Source organism: Larus michahellis, chromosome 5 (assembly GCF_964199755.1).
Source record: "Larus michahellis chromosome 5, bLarMic1.1, whole genome shotgun sequence".
Taxonomy (NCBI): Eukaryota; Metazoa; Chordata; class Aves; order Charadriiformes; family Laridae; genus Larus; species Larus michahellis.
In genome coordinates, this window is record NC_133900.1 from 14,230,868 (window position 1) to 14,251,291 (window position 20,424).

The following is a 20,424-nucleotide window of genomic DNA, read 5'->3' on the forward strand; positions in this document are numbered from 1 at the left end:
GGTTCATTTTTAGGCATGGAGATAATTATAACAAGGAGGGCAGCCAAATATAATCAAACATTTTAGCACAATGTTAATTTTGGTGCAATGCAGATCATCTAGGTGTGTTTCTAAAAAATTTTGTTTCATGACAGCAAGTGGAGCCCAGAACTTAGCTTGATCCAACTAAAACCTGAGCAAAATCATATTTATTCATTCAGACAATATTTGCATTTGTAAATGTATAGGAAGGTTTGATTAACATTATGTCACGCTTTTTGTATTCTCTGTTCCTCAGTTATCACTTCTCTGTCGAAATGGATGTGATGACCGTATCCAAGTTCCAAGCAAATCTAGAACCCAGGCAATGTCTGAGAGTCCATGAGACACTTATGTTTGTGAGCCTGATGAGTCTGCATGCAACAAATGTTGAGACAGTCCTGGTCAAGTTATGCATCCATTAGCTGTGGGTCCTTTAGCATTTTTGATTCCTCGTGGTTAGCCACTGTACGTCCAGAGTCTGAGTTAAAAAGGCTTTTTCTTCTGTGTGGTTGAGAAGTTCCTGCCTTCGCTTTTCTTCAGCCTTTATCTTATCTTCTGTGTCTTTCTCTGGAAATAGATTTAAGATTAAGGTAATGCAAGAGTTTATAGATGTTGTCTAACAGACAGGATCTGATAAAAAACAGTCCACTGAAATTGTCATAATACGTGGAAGGGAAACAAAGTTCAGAAGTCTGTCTGAAGAAGTACTGTAGGTGGGACAGGGAAGTCTTAATACCATAGCAGTGCATGAAGCGGGGGCAGAGCCTAGCAAACACGCTGCTCCAAAGCTCTGTGCCCAAGTGTGATATAGCAGAGTGTTAGGACCTCATAACGACCCCAAAAAAACCCGCTAGGTCCACGCTGTTCTGTAAAAAGTTAAGGAAGGTGCTGGAGACTGGCAGAAGAATATGATTCTCAACTATACAACTGAAACAGGATCAAAAAATAGTGTGGCCATAGGATTATGCAGGAGAGGAGTCATATTAGAAGCAGAAAAACTTGACTTTTTCTACAAGAAGGAGAGGTGATTTTCCCCTTACAAATCAGATGTAGTAGAAGGACTCACTTCCTGTGGGCAAAAGGAGGCTTAATGAATAATTTATGTGTTCATTTTGACATTTTGGACTGATATGTGGATTTCTGTTTCATTTAAAATGTAGTCAGGGTGAGATGGTTACCTGAAATGTCTGCCTTTTTGTGGTCCAGATGGCAGTGAAATTAGCCTAAATGAGTGGGGTGAAGTTGACAAGGTGAGAAACCATACCCTAATATCCTGATCAGGAAAATTGTTTCTTTGAATAGAATCATTTTACTTTTCATAGGTAAATTGGTTTAGCATCCCAGCACAATACCTGTAATTCAGTTTCTAATTAAGTAAAAAACCAAACAAACAAAACAGAAACTAAAACCCCCCTTATTTTGTACCAAGTGCTTCAGAATCCACAACAGCCTGAAGACACTACTCTTGAAGTAATATTTACAAAAACTGGCAAGACGATTGCTGTTTGAATGTCTGCCTTTTTCAGCATTTGTATTGTTGAACAGTTTTTCATTCCTGACTTAGAAACTGATTATGCATCCACTGAGCATAAACATTTAGTGAGAGAAGTCTAATCAAAGTTTTTATAAAAATGCACAAGAGCCACTGCCAAAGTGTCACAGTTTTGTGAAGCTATGCAGAGGGTCCTGGCGTGTGGACTGCTTGGTTAAATTCACTCCTTTGTGACCCAGGCAGATTTTAAAGTTTAAAAATCTTCACTTTCACTTGAAAAAGCTTCCTTGAATACACAGTAAGTAATGCTTTTAGCTCCTCAGCACATAGCAAAAAAAAAAAAAAAAAAAAAAGTCCAAATACAGTTTGAAAAACTATGAACCTTTTAAAATTTCAGAAGCTCCTTACAAGAATTAAAACAACAAGGAGATCATGAGTGGTATGATGGAGTTTTCTGCTCCACTTTCTGCAAGGAATCATGCGGAGAGTCCTGCGTCCCTTGGGAATGGAGTAGCTGTGCTGCCTGACTTCATGTACTCATGTGGGTGATCTGAATCTTCCCCTGCGAGCCCTTACTTCTCCCTCTTGCCTCCATGGGAAATTTAGGCGTCTTAATCTTGGTGCTCTCACTTGCACCCTACTTTGCAGACCAAAAGTCTCAGTGATGACACCATCTTCAGGTCCCCTCCAACCATCTCCTTGCCCACATTGTTAAAATCGGAGGTGATGGGGATGAGATGCTGTAATTTATTAAGTGGCCAAACTGAGTCTTACCTGATGTTGCCAGTTAAAGTAACGCATGGGAAACGGCCATATCCCGTACATTTTGCCCAAGGTTCTCTACCTAGAGTATATTCAGAAAGGGTCATATGAAAGCAAATAGTGGATTATGTTTAAAAAAATGAGTAGATTTGGTCTGGTTCCGCTCTCTTAAACTCTAAGCTGGCCAAGTAACACTGCAAGTCCCATGATTTCCTAGTGTCAGAAGTTAATTCCATTTCATGCTGTTTTCCCGTTCTGATGCCACCTGTGTGCACCGAAAGCTCAGCTCGCATACAGACAGCCCCGCTGACGTCTACACCGTTTTGCCAAGCATTGCACATACAAATGGCGTTTACAAAAAGCAGTGCATACACATGTAATCCATTGCAAAAGTGGTATAATTGGCGTTTTCTCATCAGATTATTTTCTATAGGCAAAGGTTGCAGTTGTACCTTTCTGAAAAAAGTAAAATACTTTCTGATTTTTTGTAAAATTTCTGATTTTTTTTTTTGTTCTTTGAATTTCTTGAAGAATCTGTTTTTATGCCAAACTCACTTTTATGACCTTGTGTTGATTTGTCTAGGCAGAGTTATAGGAAGTCACGAGATTGTATGATCACCTTGTCTATCATGCCTGCAGGTAGCTTTGAAAGGAAAATAAGTGTCAAAAGTATGATGCAATCTGAGTGTAACTTATGAAAATGACGTATGTGAGAATGTTTTAGGAAAACAGCATCGTTTAGATGGAGCTGAAAAGATTCTGAATTCTGTCATAGTTCTGAGGATCTTTAAAGTGAAGTGTAAAATATAAAATAATGTGGATCTGTGAAATCCTCGGCGTTATGGCATTTACCCTCATCATGAAACAAACGGTTGTCTGTGGAAGCTCTGCCAATGCTATTTCAGTCTTCTTACTATATATTTCTTAATGCATATTCTATTGCTGTTAAAGATGTGTTAAATTATATCAAATGAAACTTCTCAGTGACCTAGCATAAAACAAATCCAATCAGAACATAAAAAATAGTGAATATTTTCCTAAGCATTCTGAAGTAAGTTGCAAAAATCCCACTGGCTGTTTGCTTCACCTTTTCTACCTGCATCTTAAAAAATATACTTTTAGCATTTACAGTTGTAATTAAGAGATCACCTACGTGAAGACTAAGCCTGTCACTGTTTATTTGTCTTAATGAAAGAATAGTTACATAGTTTCAATAGATCTCTTCTTTAACGTCATTGAAATTAAACATGTGAATGTCTTCACTTTATTATTATTACTATTTATTTATTTATTTGAAATAACTACACCAGTTTTTGTTGCTTGATATTTATACAAATGGTAAGGTCAGTTGAGCTGAGTGCTTAGTTAGGAAGATTCACTCCCTGTCTTTTTAGACTATAATCCTACAAACGCTTATATATTTACTTTGCATATATGTGTAGCAGGGTTTCAATTAAATGAATATTGATGGAACTATTACCTTGGCTTATAAAATAATCAACCAGAGATTGTTTTGGTTTTCTTATTGTGGAATACCAAATGCTTTATTGTGACTTAACAATTAAACATGTGTGCACTTGTGCACAGACTTCCAAGTTTTTATGCATGAAATAAAAATGTATATTAATATGTGATATTCTATGTATGAAATTCGTGGATACGAAGAAAAAGTGCGATGTTAATGGTATATTTTTATTTTGCAGCTTGGATCATCCTCCTCTGTGCCTTTTACATCTATATTCTCGCAGCTGTTTATGACTGTTGTAGTCCCCCTTATTATTGGACAGGTATGTCTTTTAAATATACATTCTTATTTAAAAAAATAAGATAAAGAGAGCTATCTTAAAGACAGACTGGCAACCTGGTAAGCTGCCACATAGGAACAGCCTCGGGATAGTGAAGTCTAATATCAGAGAAAAGATGCTACAGTGCTCCCTGGAGCCACATTGATCTTTGTTGAGATTGAGCATCTGTCCCTCACTACCACAAACATACGCTACTGCATATCGAGAAGGGAGTTTGTGAACATAAAGTGGGAAAAATGGCAGCCCAGACTGTGAGAAATTCCAGCCCCATACAAATGAGCTTTGAGAATACAATGTAGTGCTTTTGTCACTTGCCCTTTGCCTGGGTGATGAAGGAAGTTCTCCCTGTGTAGTATCTACTACTAATTACAGGAATAAAAAATTCTCTACATTAAAAAACATATAAGGGCTAAGCAGTCCGAAGTTAAGAAATAATAAAATTAAGGCTGCTCGAGCCATTTTGCATGTGCTTTACAGTAAGAGTTTTAATTGCACAATTGTAAACTTCTTTCTGCGTGACTCCTCTGTCATTTGTTACACTGGATGGAGGGTATTCACGGAATGAGCAGCTGTTCGATATTTCATTTTATACTCATTGTTCATATGGAAACGCAAGGCCTTATTTTTCATGGCATATGATTGAAATTTTTCACTGAACATAAGTATAGTAAGTGCAATAGAAGATTTTCTGTGACATTTGTCTCTAGTATCTGTTTTTTTCACAAATTTTAATTATTTTTTTCTCCCATGTCACGGTGGGAATTTGCTATATTGAGACCAAAAGTTGTCAGAAGTGTCCACTATTCTTGGACACCAAAACACCTGAAGCCTAATTCTTACATACTTGTAAGTATTTGTTGTTCTCAGGCATTCAGAACGCACAAAGGGAACATCAGGGATTTGCAGTTCATTCCCAAGGGATTTTCTGTTGCAGATTCTAGCATCCAGTTTAATTCTGGGTTCAGCTGGAACCTTCTGAATTCTGTCAGCCTAAAGCAGACTTTGAAATGGAAAGGTGATTAAAATGTAGGCAAATGGAAGTGGAATCTATAAAGGAGCACCCTGGAGAAGGTTAAGAATATCTGTCATTGTCTGTGCTATGTAGAACAGTCAGTCAGTCTCGTATCAAACTGTGATTTCACATTTCAAAATTGGCATGTGCTGTAACTTACTGAAGTCCTAGTGAAGTTTGTTTCTTATATGGTCAAAAAAACCCATTAAAGTCTAATAAGAAGATGAACATGATAAGCATGACAGTAGCCACCAGCATCAGTACCTGCATAACCTGGGTGTAACTATACCATGTGGAAAATGCATATAACCTCTGTGTCCCTGAAGGCTATTGAATTGCTCATGTTCTTTGAGTTAAATGATTAAGAACATCCTTATTAATTAGGACTGCAAAGTGTTGCTGATGAACCTACCTGTGTATCATATTCTTATCTCATCAAAATTAAATTAAGTCTCCACCAAAAGTGGACAAGCAAAAAGTACTTGAATCCTCTGATCCTGAAAAGTCCAAAAACTGGAAGCTATTATTTGGAAGCTTTAGCTGGAAATTTCTAGGAAACAAATAGCATGACAGCAGATCTAGCAATAATGTAACCTATAGTGATGGAGTATCAGCAATCTGTACTGCAGTGTAATAAGCCTGAATATGATAGTAGATTGCTAGACAAAGTGATTGCAAAATTTCAAGAGGACTTTTGTCTATGTGTATAGTGGTGCCTACTTTGGAAAGATGTTACAAGAAATTGCTATGTGAGCTAACTGGTGGAGTTGGGGTTCTTTTTTTGGCTGCACCAAATAGTAAGGCTAAGTAACATGAACTGAGCAGTAAACATATGAAATAAATGCTCTGAATGATCAGAAGTTCAAAATCAGAATTGTGATGAGACTTAACTGAGAACAGATGTGATTTTGGAGTTCAGATAAAGATTGAAGGAAAAATACAAGAGAATCTTAAAGCCTGTGTAACTCAGTCACAATTTTATTTAAGAGTTTGTTTTTTATAAATACACTTCAACAAGAAATAGGATGATTCTCCTTTAAAAGTGTTTGAAACAGTTTCTGGAAATGAATGATCAACAGAAATAGCTCAAATTCCTCTAAGCATAAAGACTTTGTTTCTGAGGTTATTGCACTTGGTTATATCTGTTCAAAGGATGTGGAAAAGAGGAAATGCTAAGGGTAGCTACAGATCAAAAACGTCAAGGTAGCTGACATTGATTGTCTTGATTAGGTAGAACTGTACAAAGGTAAACCAACCTGCCCAGATAGGAATAGAAGCCAGTTTTGAAGGTGGATATCCAAAAAAATAATGTGCAGTAATCGGGGAAAAACAAGAAGCAAGAAAAGGACTGACACCAAAAGATACAGCGATGGGTCTGCTTGCCCTTTGTCCGGAGGTGGCACGGATCTGTTCCCAACTAGGTGGGAAGTATTGTATTTAGTTCGTAGACCACAGCTCACTCATTACTGAACTGTTGCACAACATGCAGCAGAGCAACATAGCGCTGCTTTGTGAATCGCAAGTTGCTCACTCTGGGATTCCAGATGCGTTAGGAGATAATAGCCCACAATTCATGAATGACAGTTTCAGCAATTACTTCTAATTTATCATTTCACACCCGCAGTGTCAATTCCTTACCATGCGCAGTCATACTGTTCAGCAGAAAAGTCAATGGAAGGATGCCTGGTAAGGTTACCTGGTAGCAAAGGGCTTGATTGGGGAAAAAAAAAACGAGCTTGGAACCTGCCTGCTTGGAGGATTGCTGCTCTTCAGCCTTCCTAACTCAGCTGTGATCAACAGAGGCTTTACACTCGATCCACATCAGTGTAAAACAGAGAAAGCTGCTTAAAGGAAGCATTCTCCAAGGGCTTTATTTTCCTTTAAAAAAATCTCGCCTCTGGGAAAACCTGTGTTGCCTAAACGCTCATTTCCTGAGCAGGCTGCAGAGCTGGCTGTTTGAGCAGCCCCTGGGATATAAGCAAAGGAGATGAGAAGGTGCTTTTAGATTTGTTTTGTTTGGGGTTTTTTGTTTGCTTTATGGCAAAATGCATCAAGAGTTTTGGTTGCTTGGCTGACTTGTCAGAATTTTTAATGATGGCTGGGAGAAAGAAGTCACAATAGTGTAATTGATGCTTATTTTGTACTGTTTCTCGAACAATTTTTTCAGTGTGGCAAGACTGCTGTTGACAGGAGTCAAACACTCTTTTCTAGCCACTGACAATGAAATGTGTAAGGGGCTGCAGGTACAGGCTCTACTTAGGTGGTGGCTGCCATTTGTTAGGTAAAGAAAGGACTGTTAAAGGAGGAGGAGGATGATATGTTATCAGAAAGGCACAGATTCTTACAGATAGCTGTAATTTAGTTACTGATACATGGCCTTCAATAAGAAGAATTGCTCTGTTCTTTGTCAGAGATATCCAGGTTGTCTAAACCTAAAAAAGCATTGTGGCCTGCGTCCTCTGTGTCTACAGATGTGATTTTGCTAGTTGATGGTATGATGTTAACTCAAATCAGTATTGATAGTATACTACTGCATTTGTATTTATAGAGTAAAGGATAAGACCTCTCGTACAAGAGGTCTTGAAAAGAGACATAATCCATAGTATTTTATAAAGATCTAATGTTCTGTAATCCTTGAAGATCTGTAGTGCATAAGAGCTTGTTATTTGCGTACCATTCTCGTATACCTCTAAGGGGAATTTGAGAATACTTGTTATATGATAAACATGGTAATAGATATTTCATGGAAAAGATTTTTGAATTTGTTCTGGCAGTTTGACATTCTGATTATTTTTTTTTTTCCTGGATAGTGGAGTTCTGATGAAGATTGCTGCTCCTGAGCTGTTGTGATTTTGCTAAAATAATTGTTTCCTTGTCTATAGATGTTCGTAATACTTTTAGCCAGCAAAATACAAGGTTTCGAGAAATGTCTAAGCAGTTTCTTCATGACCAATTGTGGGATTTGGCTGAAGACTGTTGTTTCTTTGCTTATTTTTTTTCTTCTGAAGTGACAGATAACAGGAACAGTGAAAACCACTGCAATATTTCCTTTCCTCTTTTTGCAGACTTTCTCCATTCTCTACACCTAAGTGCTTATGACAGACTTTTATTTTATGTTTTATATTAAAGAGCGATTTATGATTAAATGTTAATGAAATAGAATTTTCACTGTGCTTTCATTATATTCTACTAGTTTGAACATTTTTCAAAGCAGCACACCAAAACCCGCTGTTTTCTATGAATAAATAATAAAAAGCTTGTCTGTACATTATCATTCATGCATTCTCTAGTTGCCCCATTGGTAATTTGTCTGCCAGCGTAAAGTGGGCACTTCACATTAAACAGACCTTAACTAAAGCTAAAATTAATGTTATGATTCTAAGTAGTTCTTCTTCCCAAATCTATAAAATGAAGGCAGTTGCACAGAGATCCTCGCTGAATCTAGTCACACACACAAAAAAAATCTTGATGTCCTACAAGTAAAGGATTTTAAGTCCCTTCTGCATCGTTGCCCAAAATGTTCCTGAGGAACCCTATCAGCGTTTGGGAGGTGTGCTTATAAACACAACTCTAAAAGGGTGCTATGTTGCAATACAAGTTGTTAGTGAAATTGAAACTGAAAAGCTTACCAACGTATTTATTTTTAAAGAATAAGAAATTGAAAGGGAAAAGTAGGTGGCAGCTGCCAGCGAATAGAAGGTACTATTTACCTAAACCTAATGTTTGTTTATAGCGGGTGGGTGGGGGAAACAATAGTTAAAGAAACTGTTATAAAAGGGGAACAGTGTCAAATCCTTTTGTTCTTGTAACTTAAATCCACATGGAAGTAGCCCTACTTTCTCTTCAAAGTCCAGGGGAGCTGCAGGGAGGAGGAGTGGTACCCTGGGTGATGAGTGCTTCTGGAAGCTTGTTGCAGAAAACCGAGATGGCAGATAAACAGCCTTCAGACCACAGTTCGCTCCCTTCTGACGCTTGACTCAAACAGGGAACAGAACCTAGTCTCCGCAGAAATAAAAAATATGAAGAAAACATGTGCCTCTGCTACAGGTTCCCTTTACATTTTTGCCATGTTGCACCTGTTTGTAAGGTTTAAAAGCAACACTTGTAAATTACCCCAAAATATGAAAGTTAATTTTGAAGGTGGCCTCACGTGGGTTTTATAAAACTTGCTTTGAAGGTGTATATGTGTCAGGAGCTATCTCTTGGGAGTAAACTGACAGACATAATGGAGTAAGATAGATTTTAGGGGAGCTTGGTAAGATGAGGAAAGAAAACAAGATGCTTGTAAGATTGCAAAAATGTGGGTTTTTTTCCATCACATCTTCAGAAAAGAAATATTAGGTTGCACGCTCTGTAAAATAAGGATAGATTTGACATTTGTTGATGTCCTGGAAGGTATAGAAAGGTGGGTGAACCAATACAAAGTTTGAGACTTAACAGCAGTACATAGCAACAGGAGAATGCATGCCTTCACACAGGTACAGTCCCTACAAAATCATCTGAACAGGGTCTGGCCGAAGTGATATGAGCCCTGCTTTGGGAAAGGGTCTGTGCCTTTGAACTGCAGTGCAGACCCTGGATGTATGGAGGGTGGCTGTGCTATAGAAATCTGTGAAGGATGTTCCGCCTTAGATATGTCATTTCTACAACCCACATAGTCTCCCTACCATACCAGCATTTGATTCTTTCTACTGGTTTTCACAGTCGCTGTCAGCCCAGTTCACTTTTTTTCCCCCCAATTTTCCCTCCTTTCATGTCTTCCAAGCTTCACTGCAGTAGTTCCCAATATTCCATGCAGTTTCTTTCGTGGTTTGCAATCCCTATATAAGAAGAGATATTGAGAAGTTGTGGAACTGTTGCAAATATCTAGCCTGACTCAAAGCTTTTCAAAACACGATTTTGCGTTGCGGAGTTCGTTGCAAAGGTCTATTGCTCTAAGTAGTAATAATATTAGCTAAGAATGAGTTAGGAATCTTACCTTAAAAGACAAAGTAAATAAGGTAACTACTGCATTTAAGTATAGTGACAATCCAGCATAGTTTCAGCTTGTTTCCTTGTGTGTTTCAACACAAGGAAAAAGTGTTCTGTGTTTCTTTGTTGAAACGTTAAAGCCCCAGGTGGTTTTCCCAGGCATTTAGAAGTACATACCAATAGATAAAAAGCAAGAGGAGCAGAAACGTAATAAAAACACTGTAAATTCTGTTAAACATTAAATCAGTCCAGAAGAGTTGATAGAATAAGGAAAAATCTATTTTGTGTAAGGATGTAAATAGCAAGAGATACTCTTGTGTACATAATGGAAACAGCAAAAGGGACTTCATAAGCATTTCTCCTGTTTTTTGCATTTCATGGGTTTAAAAAAAAATAAATTGAAGTTCTAGATATTTTTTAAAAGATGTACTGTATTACAAATGTCAGAAATTATTCCATTCCATGTACACGGGGGGAGCTTCTTGCCCTATTTAGTTCAATTAATAATGAGCATTAATGAATTACATTGTTGATTGCATTTTTTATCTTGTATGTCCAGCACTTGAGCAGGCAGGTGGAAACATTCTCGTTGTATTTCACTGACAAATTTCTCTGGGTATACAGTGTGACTGTTACAAAGGTACAATTAGATAAGTGAATTTTTTTTCTATAATATACCTTATTTTTGTGTATGATCTTATGATAGATGGGCATTATTTACCTGCTTTCCTGGAACAGCAGATTATGTTTCTTTGTACAGAGAATGTTAAGTGAATTAAGCACCTGAGGAATTAGCCCATTTGCTTGGGGAGGCTGGTGTTGAGACAAGGAGGTTATGGCAGGATACGGAGCAGTCTGGAGGAAAAATACTGCTAGAAGAACTCAATTGAAATGGGGACACAACTGTTAATTCATGTGTAATTACATTCCTTTGTTGTTAAAAATTAAATCCTGGGCGAGAGGAAAGTTTGAGCCTAGAACTGCGTTTTGAAGCAAATTTGAGCTGATGCCTTTCCAAAAACCTTTTGTTTATGTTCCTTTATCATCTAACTTTTCTGTGAGTTTATCAGCATCTTTCATCATGCAGGCTATTTATAAAATATCACCTACTACAAAGTTTTGCTTCTCTTCCTCTCTTCTCTCCACTAAACCACAGTTTGAGGAAAGGATTCGCCATGCACTGTTCTTTCACGTGCAACCTCTGGGTCAGCCATCGTGAATTCCCTGTTCTTTGAGACCGGCATTTAAATCTGCACAAAAATCTTTGCAGCTTATTGTGCTTCGTGTGATCACTGCCACAGGACCAGAGTCCCCAAAGCCCTCCTTGCAGAAGTAATTCTGCAGGAGTCTCAGCAGGGATATGGGCTGCAAGGTTGTACCTTAAAAAACTGTGCATGCATTCCCTGCGATATGGGAGCATCCTGCAGCATTTTCCCCTCTAAAGTATGGTTTTAAATGCTTTTTTGTTTGACATAATGGTTATTCTTCCAACATCTCTGCCTCCCCCCACACCAGGGATATTGTTTTTAACTGCTTTTTTTTTTTTATGTGAGGCATTCCCTTTCATTAGGAACTGTGGAATTATTGCATCTGAAGAGTACTCCCCTTTTTGCTCTTTTCCATCAGTTTGCCAGTCTGATGCATCTATTTTGGATGTCAGTCGTTCACGTTTCTACCCCAGGCTGTAAGTTAATTTTTTTCACAGGAGTATCAGTTCATATGTTTTCTCAAATGCTTATTTTTCCAGTGCTTGTCTCTCCCTTGTCCCCCATTGTACTGGTATGTACTTCAAAATACTGAACTTTGTCATTTCAACGGAGAGGCGACACACCAGTATGGTGCACGAGTCTGGCATCCTTCGTACAGGCCATAACGTGCAAAAATGATTGTGTTAGCTTTTGCTGTGTTTGCAGACAAATGAAGCCTAATATCTCTGTCCAGGCTCTGAATTACCTATGAGATTCTGTATTTAATCATTTCAATCTGCGTTGCTCATGGCTTTTCGACCTCTATTAGGCTTCCTGTCAGAGAGTGACGGCACCACAGAACAACAAGGTTCGCTGGCTGCCTGCCTCTGTACTTTACTCTGTGTTGTCTTTATTGTATTTGTGGGATCTATCGTTATTTCACTACAAATCTTCACTTTTTGTATTTTAAGTTCTGTGTTAACCCTGAAAAGTTATAGAATTGGGTTAAGAATCAAAAGGCTTTCAAAGCATTCTTGTCCTGAAACAACTCTGCAGGGCATGAATAAGTAACAAATGGATTGTTTTTCAGTCAAAATGAATCAACTGATGTGAGCTTCCCTGTGAAAAGTCTAGTTGAGTTTTTACAGATACCTCTAGGGTTATATTTCTCCGCTCTTAAGTTGTACAAGAATTTAGATTGTCTTGAATCAATGATCATAGGCTGAATCAACCTCTGAAATTACAGACCTTCTTGAACCTTGTGAGAAGATCAAATTGTATGGGATTCTGCGTTAGCGAGGATGTATTCCGTCTGTGTTTTTACCGTATACGATTAGCATGACACTGGGTTGATTAGATGATTTCCTGAAGCCACAATTTAGTTCTTCAGGGTCCGACTATGTAATTATTTTTTTTTAAACACAATGAGCAGTAGGAAGCCATACTGGTATTTACGGTTGTCGAGTCACAGTAATTCCAGATGAGATAGAGGTAGATATTTTAAAAAGACATCAGTCAATTGAAGATTTTTGAGAAATACTGCTTGCAGTTTCGTTTTTAAAATGTTTTTTTTTCTCTTACATGCCAATCCATGTTAAATTGTTATTATTGTCATGCAAGTTATAATTATACCTTGTACAGACACGAGGTTATAGTTCTTGTAATAAATACATCCAGTATAAGTTGTACCGTCGCATAGTTAACCATCACTTTTCAACATCTTGTTACTTTCAGTATAAATATTATAGAAGGACCGTAAATAAATAGGTGGTCCTAAGTAGCTTTTGTTTTTCCCTAATGTGACCTTGATTTATAGGATAATAGGATTTTTTTTTGAACTTCCTTAGAAAACACTCACTTTAGAGGTGAAGAACTCTGCTTTTTGCTTCTGATAATTAGAGTCCCAAATCTGCTCAGGTTAGACTAATCTGGTCTTCACATGTGATGTCTTTCACACTGCGTACTAAATGTCTTCACTCAGCTTTCTTGCCTCTCTTTCATCAACGTAGTGGTTTATTCCTACCCGGTGGCATGTGAGGAGGTGGCTGAAGGAGCTTCATTGCATGCTCTTTCAGGAGCTCAGCCATATATTCTGAGTGATGTTCTCTATTTAACATCTGGCAAGTTGAGTGTTTTTGCTGGGGTGCTGCGCATTCCCTTGCGTGGTTTCTTGTAAATCTGTTATTTTTCATCAGCGGGAAGCACAGAAGTGCTGGGAGGTAAGTGCTGGTCTTCAGCCTGCTTAGCTTTGCGTGAACCCCATGTGCCAAATTTTTAGTATGTGCCCTGCCATGTGGTCAATGAAGTCTGTTTGTTGCGGTCACTGGGATAGCTGCTCCCAGGACTTCCCTGTTGAGAGACGTGCAAACAAGCTGGGAAGGCGGTGAGGAAAACTCATAGCTGTAAGGTCAATCCCACAGCTTTGGCAGTTAGTGTGTGAAAAGGTCCTGTGGTAGCATTGGGGATGCTGCTTTGATATTAATCTTGAGTATCCGTAAAATGTTCTGTATTATTAAACCGATAGCAGTGATGTTTATTAATGGTACTGCTATGGGAAGGTAACGAGACACCTTTAGAGCCCTCTGGTAGAAGTGTTTCTGGATCTCGTGCTATTATTTCTGAAAGAGCACGGTAACAGAGAACACTGGGAGGTCTCGGGAGAAATTAGGCAAGATAATGTGATTGCTGAAAAATTAACACAAGTCGCAGCTGTATGATAAAAGCTTCAAAAAGTTTTTTCAAACCATATAAAGTAAAGAGAAAAACTAAAGTGACTCCCCAGGCAGGGCTGAAATAGATGCATCGTATCTGCTGAGGCTTAGTCCTGTAGTATGTGGCATAATTTGAAAGTTGAAGTTACTTTAAAATTTATGGTTGTTTCTAAAAAAATTCTTGAAAAACAACTTCAGATTTTGTTTCCTGAAAGTGCAAAAGTTCCGCTAAGTACAGTAGGTTTGCTTGTTTTCATGTGTTAATTCTGGTATTCTAAAAGCGTGCAAATGGCGTTTGTCTTTGGATTTACAAAAACTCTAGATATTCAGAGTTTGAATTATTTAAACTCCCACAACACATGCACTTTTGCTTTTCAAGCTTGAGTTATAATTTAATTAAAAACTTCTGGTGCATCGCTAGCTATTTAAATATTAAAATGTTCCATGGATCACTTTCGATTATCTACCGTCATGAAATTCCTGAAGATGTCAGATTTTTAAGATTCCCAAAGTTGCACTTGGAATTGTCTGTTGATGCAAAGGGGACTGTGATAATTACATACATCCATTAGTATCAGCAGAGGAGATAAACTTTGGGGAGGCTTAATGGGCATGTCTCAGTGACAGCTAGCAAAGAACATTTGGCATGATTAAGGATGGATTTGAATGTACTTGAAAATATACTCTCATTATGGACGCCCAGTGGAAGTTGCACTACAAATGTTAAATTCCCCAGAAGAAGAGTTGTGTGGCAGGGAAGCTTTGAAATCCACTGTGGCCGTCATCCAAATTACTCTCTTCTCTTTGTGTCTTTCCGCTGTCAGATTCACTTTGTGATGCCCGACTTGGCTCCCTGCACCTTTGAAAAGAGGCAACCTGTTGGTTTCTGTGTTTCAGATTGTCCGAAGATACATCAAGGACTGGCTGGAAAGGAAGAAGCCTCCATTTGGCACTATCAGCAGCTGCGTGCTCCTGATGATCATCTACACAACATTCTGTGATACTTTCGCCAATCCAAACATTGACCTTGATAAATTTAGCTTGATCGTAATAGTGTTCATAAGTAAGTTCAGCCTTAAAGCATCTCTTTTATCTGGGTTTCGGGTGTGTAATGAGCTATATGTACTGGAAAGGGTGGAGCTGCAGGGATACTGGCACAGGGCTAGAGCTTGTGCTTTTAATGCGTCTAGTAAACCAGGTTACCAGACTTCTTGGGGGCTGGATGCTTTTAGGAGATTGAGTACGCATTTAGAGAGGGATGAACCTGCTGGTTAGGGTGCCTGAGGTTGCGCAGTGGTCCTTCCTTTCTAAAGGAGCATGATACTACTTTTCAAGTGTTTACAACCATTCTGGTTTGGCTTCTGTGTTATTAAACAACCATAAATGCACAGATGTTGCATTCCAAACAGAAAGGAAAGATTTGTCTTTGAGCTATTACTCAAAAGCACTCCTATAACTTTTAAATAGCTCTTCCTTACCATATTATAAACCTAGAAACTAGTTGGGAGTTCACATGTGTTGATATATTTCTGTGGATGAACACGTTTCTTTGCGGAGTTTGTTTTAGAAGCACTCTAGTCATTCAGCCTTAAATAACTTACACATGAGAATAGACTGCTGGTATCCTTGCCATCAGTTAAAAATACACTTGCAGATCACTGCCTCCCAGGGAAAGGCACTGGTATGCAGCCACTGTCTCCTCTCCCAGTAGGGAATTCCCGTCTTGCTTCAGACTGTCCAGAGACAGGAGTTTCAATTTGCTTGGGGGAGAGATAACTACAGTATAAATCACGTCTCATACACTCTGAAACTGTTAGATTTCAAGAAATCAATGCATCACCTACCTTGAAGTGTGTGTGTGTACACGTTTCTGTCTAATAAAAATAATGTATCTTCTATAAATCCAACCTCCACTAAAGTCAGTAGGAAATTTGCCCCTGCCCAGTTCTTATTCTATCCTAATTGAGGCAGTTTTTTGGATTATGAAACACTATATGCATTTAAAATTTTACATGGAGTTCTAAATGGTACCGGATAAATACTTTATTCTGAAAGAGAAGAAGGAGGAAGCCGTGCTAAGGAGCTCTTTTCCAAAGTGGAGGAAATAATTGTTTGCATTGGCACCTGAGAAGGACCACATCCCAGACGACCCTAAATCACTGCAGAGTTGTCAGCAAAAGAGAGGGACGTGGAAATTTTCAACTCTGACTTAACATGTGGAAAAACGCAGAATTAAGTAATTTTATGTTACTGTGCTGACTACTACTTTGAAAAAAACTTCTTTTTTAGTTAAAAAGGCATATTCTTCCTTGAACGGTTGGCGTAAAGTGGTTGCTTCCATTGCCATTCTTGTCCTTTCTTTTATTTCTCTGCAAGACAACTCTGCATTTGTGCCATGTGTAATTATAGATACCACTTGCAGTGCAATACACTAAAAATCATTATATATACATTTTTATTGCCAGTGTGCATAATCAGAGATTCTTACTGAGAATATTAACATGAGCATTGAAACTGCTTGGAACATATTAGACATTTGGTTTCTTCTAAAATATTTATAAAACCAAAAAACAAGGAAGTTGTGGAGATGGATACGCACATTGTATTCTAGAAAAAGTTTGTGTTCTGCCATTGGAGGTGTTGGCTGGATGTGTGTGTTGTGTTATACCAGGATGTGAAATCGGCACAAGGAGTTTGAGATGAAACTGCATTTATTATTCTGCTCATTAATGTTTTTATGTAATTTTTTTGTTAATATTCTAGCTACAGCAAAATATGCACAAAGCATAATTGGTAGTAACACATGCTTATTGCTTTATGGAATTATATGTATTAAGGGGTTTCTTTTCTGTGCATATTAAATTGATGTACTTAGTTGCAGAAAAATTGTAATTCAGGAACAATGGATTGCTTCCTGAGTTCATGAAGGAAGAATTAATTGCATGCTGAGGTGACATTTATACATCCTAGGAAGTGTATGTAAGAGAATGGAAAATGTCACTGCTAATAGCTAATATCCCTGCCATCTTGCCCAGTTGCAAACTGGGGTCAAAATCAAATGTATTGCCTTGGCTTGCACTACCGTATGGGACACATGAGCCTTACTGCGTTCACGAGTTTTGCAAGGCAAAGGGAGAGGACCCACCCCAGATTCTGCTGCAAGTACAAGCCCTTCCCCGCGTAGCCCACAACCCCCCAGGAAAGGTCTGTGCAGGTGGCAGAGTTTCTCCTCCAGCTCTGTGGGGAGTTCCTGTGCTCCGACATGACGCTCGCTTTCTGCAGTCCCAGCAGCTACTCGCAGCACAGCGGGGAAGCCGCCTGCTTCTCCCCATATCTCTGCAGAGCAAGGGTGGGCTCCGTGCATCCCACAGCCCCTGCGGGTTCAGGAGAGCTGGCGGAGAGGAGAGCTCCCCTCAGGATGCTCAAAAACCCTCCGCGCTTACAAGGCTGACTGAGCTTGAGCGAAAGCTGCTTTGTCTGGTGTACGCTGCCCAGTTCAGGAATTAGCCTTTGTCTCAGAGGGAACTAAAATGTCTGTGATGGTCTTCTTTTAATAGTGATCATTCATCAGGAGAGCAATATACCCAGTGTGTGAGAATATTTACTGTCATCATGCTTACACATTGTACTTTCTCCTGTTAAATAGAAAAGGGCTAAATTTAAATACTTGGCAAGCAAAGCATGTCTGAAAGATTTTGTGTCATCAACCCAATAAGCAAAACTAGTGCAAACAGATGCACAGCGTGCGGTAGTGAACGTTCCTGCCATTCATCGTGTCAAGAAATACTTGATTCAGCAGTCTTTAATGGCTGCCTGTCACTGGATTTCTCTGGATAGACTTGGTCCAGCCTAACTTCTGACCTGTTGTATGGGGGCAAAAGGCATGTACACAGCAATTGCAGAGATTTAAGTGGTCTTTACTTCTGAGAGCTAAGTCTAATTTTAACTTTTTTCTCTTTCAGTATTTTCTGTTCAGATGAGCTTCATGTTTTTGACTTTCCTCTTCTCTACAAGGTAACTGAACGTGCTGAATCAGAACCTTTGAATATTTTTTGTGTGTGTTATCTTTAATTTGGGTGATACAAATTACGCAAATGTGTAAGGGCAGGTTTCTGAATAGGGGTGACCTCATTTTGGTATTTCATATTGTCCTTACTGCATTTTCTCTGTTAGAGTTTCGTAGGCTAAAAGAGCAGGACCTGAATTCTGTCCTTTCTTGTGTGTTAATTACAGAGTTGTTAAATCCCAATCAATCACTGCTATACCTCATCCACTGAAAAAAATGGATTTGCACAGATGTCACTGAAGGTATAATTTGCCCTGCAGACATGCTGATGACATATGAGAGAGAGAACTCAGTTTGACTTTTTACATCTCAAGATACATTTGCTGGGCTGGCAATTCACTCTTCTCTGTATATGTCAAATTTGTTACATTTATATGGTGATTCTTAAAAGACAGTTGTCCTGAACTAATGTTTGGTAGAGCTATTTTTTTCTTTTAAAATATCAACCAGGAAGAACAGTTGTACCTTCGCTTCTCAAAAAATAGTACCATGAGAACAGTGTTAGGCGTTGGCTTAGTGGATCACCTGAGCTGGTCAGAGTAGCCACCGTTGTCCTCTCACTTAGGCTTACTGGAGTATTTTTCTTAGCAGCACTCTGCTGAATGGGAAGTGCCACAGTACAGCAGACTCCAGACATATGCTTTATATAAATTACACAATATCCGTAAGGGAGAATCACAAAGAAGGGTGCAGTGTCTTAGAGCTACTTATGCTCTTTTAGTGCCACGAGAAAATTTCTCTGCGACAAGATCGTATACCCTGACCTTAGAAGGCATTTTTAAATAACTTGAACTGCTAGACCTAACCTGGGGGAAAAATATGTCCCAACTGTAAAATCTAAAATGCAACTCAGACAGTAAGGTAAATATTTAGAATCTCATAAAATGATTCCTAATTTGGACCAAACGGTGCTCAATTTGGCCAGTTATGTATCTTGCTCTGTATGCCATTTTTCCATCCTTCCTGGCCTTACTCCCAGTGTGTAAAGCCTTAGGTGCAGTTTTTCTCTGAAGTGGAAGGTAACTACATATTCTAAGGAGTGCTCATAGTGTAGACTCAATATACTATCTAAATTGAGCATTTTGTTAACATTACACACTAGGAAAAGAAATCGTAGGTCATTCCCTTTTTTTACAGAGGCAAGCTGGCCACTGCTGTGATAGGGCATGTTTGCAAAAATAACCTTGTCTGGAATAAAGTTGTGTCCTACATACCATGTGTTCAGAATTCCTCTCCTTCACATGGGAGCATATTCATTAGAGAGTTTGCCACAACTGAGAAACAATTCTGCTTTTTAAAAAAAATCAAACACTACTGTTCATTTGTGGGTAGACTTATTTCTGTCACTAGACCTGATCAAAGCGAAGTGAACGTGCATATGGATCCTCAAAGTAATATATTTGATCGATGATGTTTTAAGAAGGTTTTTGCTATCAGAGGTTATTAAAACTCTTTCTTTTCTAGGAATAACTCTAGTTTCACACCAGCAGACACAGTGGCTATCGTTTTCTGTTCCACACACAAATCCCTCACCCTGGGTAAGTTGGGAGATAAGCTTTTGAGCAAAACAACAGTAACATTCATACCTTGCTGTGCTGAAAAAAAAATGTTGGTTGCTGGATTTTCTGCTTAAAATGGTTTTGGTTTTAGTGTGACGAGTATGATACTAATAGTAGGATAATATTCTTGCACAGATAAAATAAATGCTTATTACAGGGCAGACAACATAGTCTTCTCAGCTGAGATTTGTAGTGGTTATACAGTAAGACCATCTTATTTATGGAAAACTGGATTTTTCTTTCTGTTCTTATTCTGTTCTGTTGCCTAATCTAATATTGATAAAATTTCAGATTTGTTATTGAAGAGATTGTAAAGTATATCTACCCACTCTCACAATAAAATTTTACACCTAAAAGCTGGGATGTACACATGAAAATCAAAGCATAAGGTGTATTCAAAAATTGCAAATAGCCAGTGCTGCCTTTTGCTTAAGATGAGCAAAATGTATGTGTTCATTTTAAGTCTGCAGATAATTTGGATAGTTTTATTTATTAGAATTCATTTATCAAAACATCACTGAGGTATTTGTCACTTATGACCCCTTAGTAATAATAAGATGTTCTCATGGAAATTCACAAAATACTGCTAAATCAGTTATGCGTACAGCCACTTGCTACTGCTTGATCCTTTATATTCAGTCAGTGAAACGACTAGCACTTGAATATTTTCTTACTGTTTTTCCAAAATACGAAAGCATACATTTGATAAAGCATATGCGACTGAATTATATGCCTTTTCAAGACTGTATCTGTCAAAGAGAAACACAGCTAGTGTCAATTACTTAAAGGTAAGAGCCTGAAACAAGGGAAGAACAAGTTGGGACTTAGGTGAGATGTT

At 38.4% G+C, this 20,424-nt stretch overlaps 1 protein-coding gene across 3 annotated transcripts in view; it reads left to right on the forward strand.

The window, feature by feature from the left end:
- SLC10A7 (solute carrier family 10 member 7) overlaps positions 1-20,424 on the forward strand; it is a 151,209-nt gene that overhangs the window by 108,707 nt on the left and 22,078 nt on the right. For all 3 annotated transcript variants that reach the window (XM_074588848.1, XM_074588849.1, XM_074588850.1), the window contains 4 exons: positions 3,979-4,062; positions 14,859-15,024; positions 17,924-17,975; positions 19,492-19,565. In XM_074588848.1, the coding sequence (XP_074444949.1) occupies positions 3,979-4,062; positions 14,859-15,024; positions 17,924-17,975; positions 19,492-19,565 (376 nt within the window). The remainder of the gene's footprint in view (positions 1-3,978; positions 4,063-14,858; positions 15,025-17,923; positions 17,976-19,491; positions 19,566-20,424) is intronic.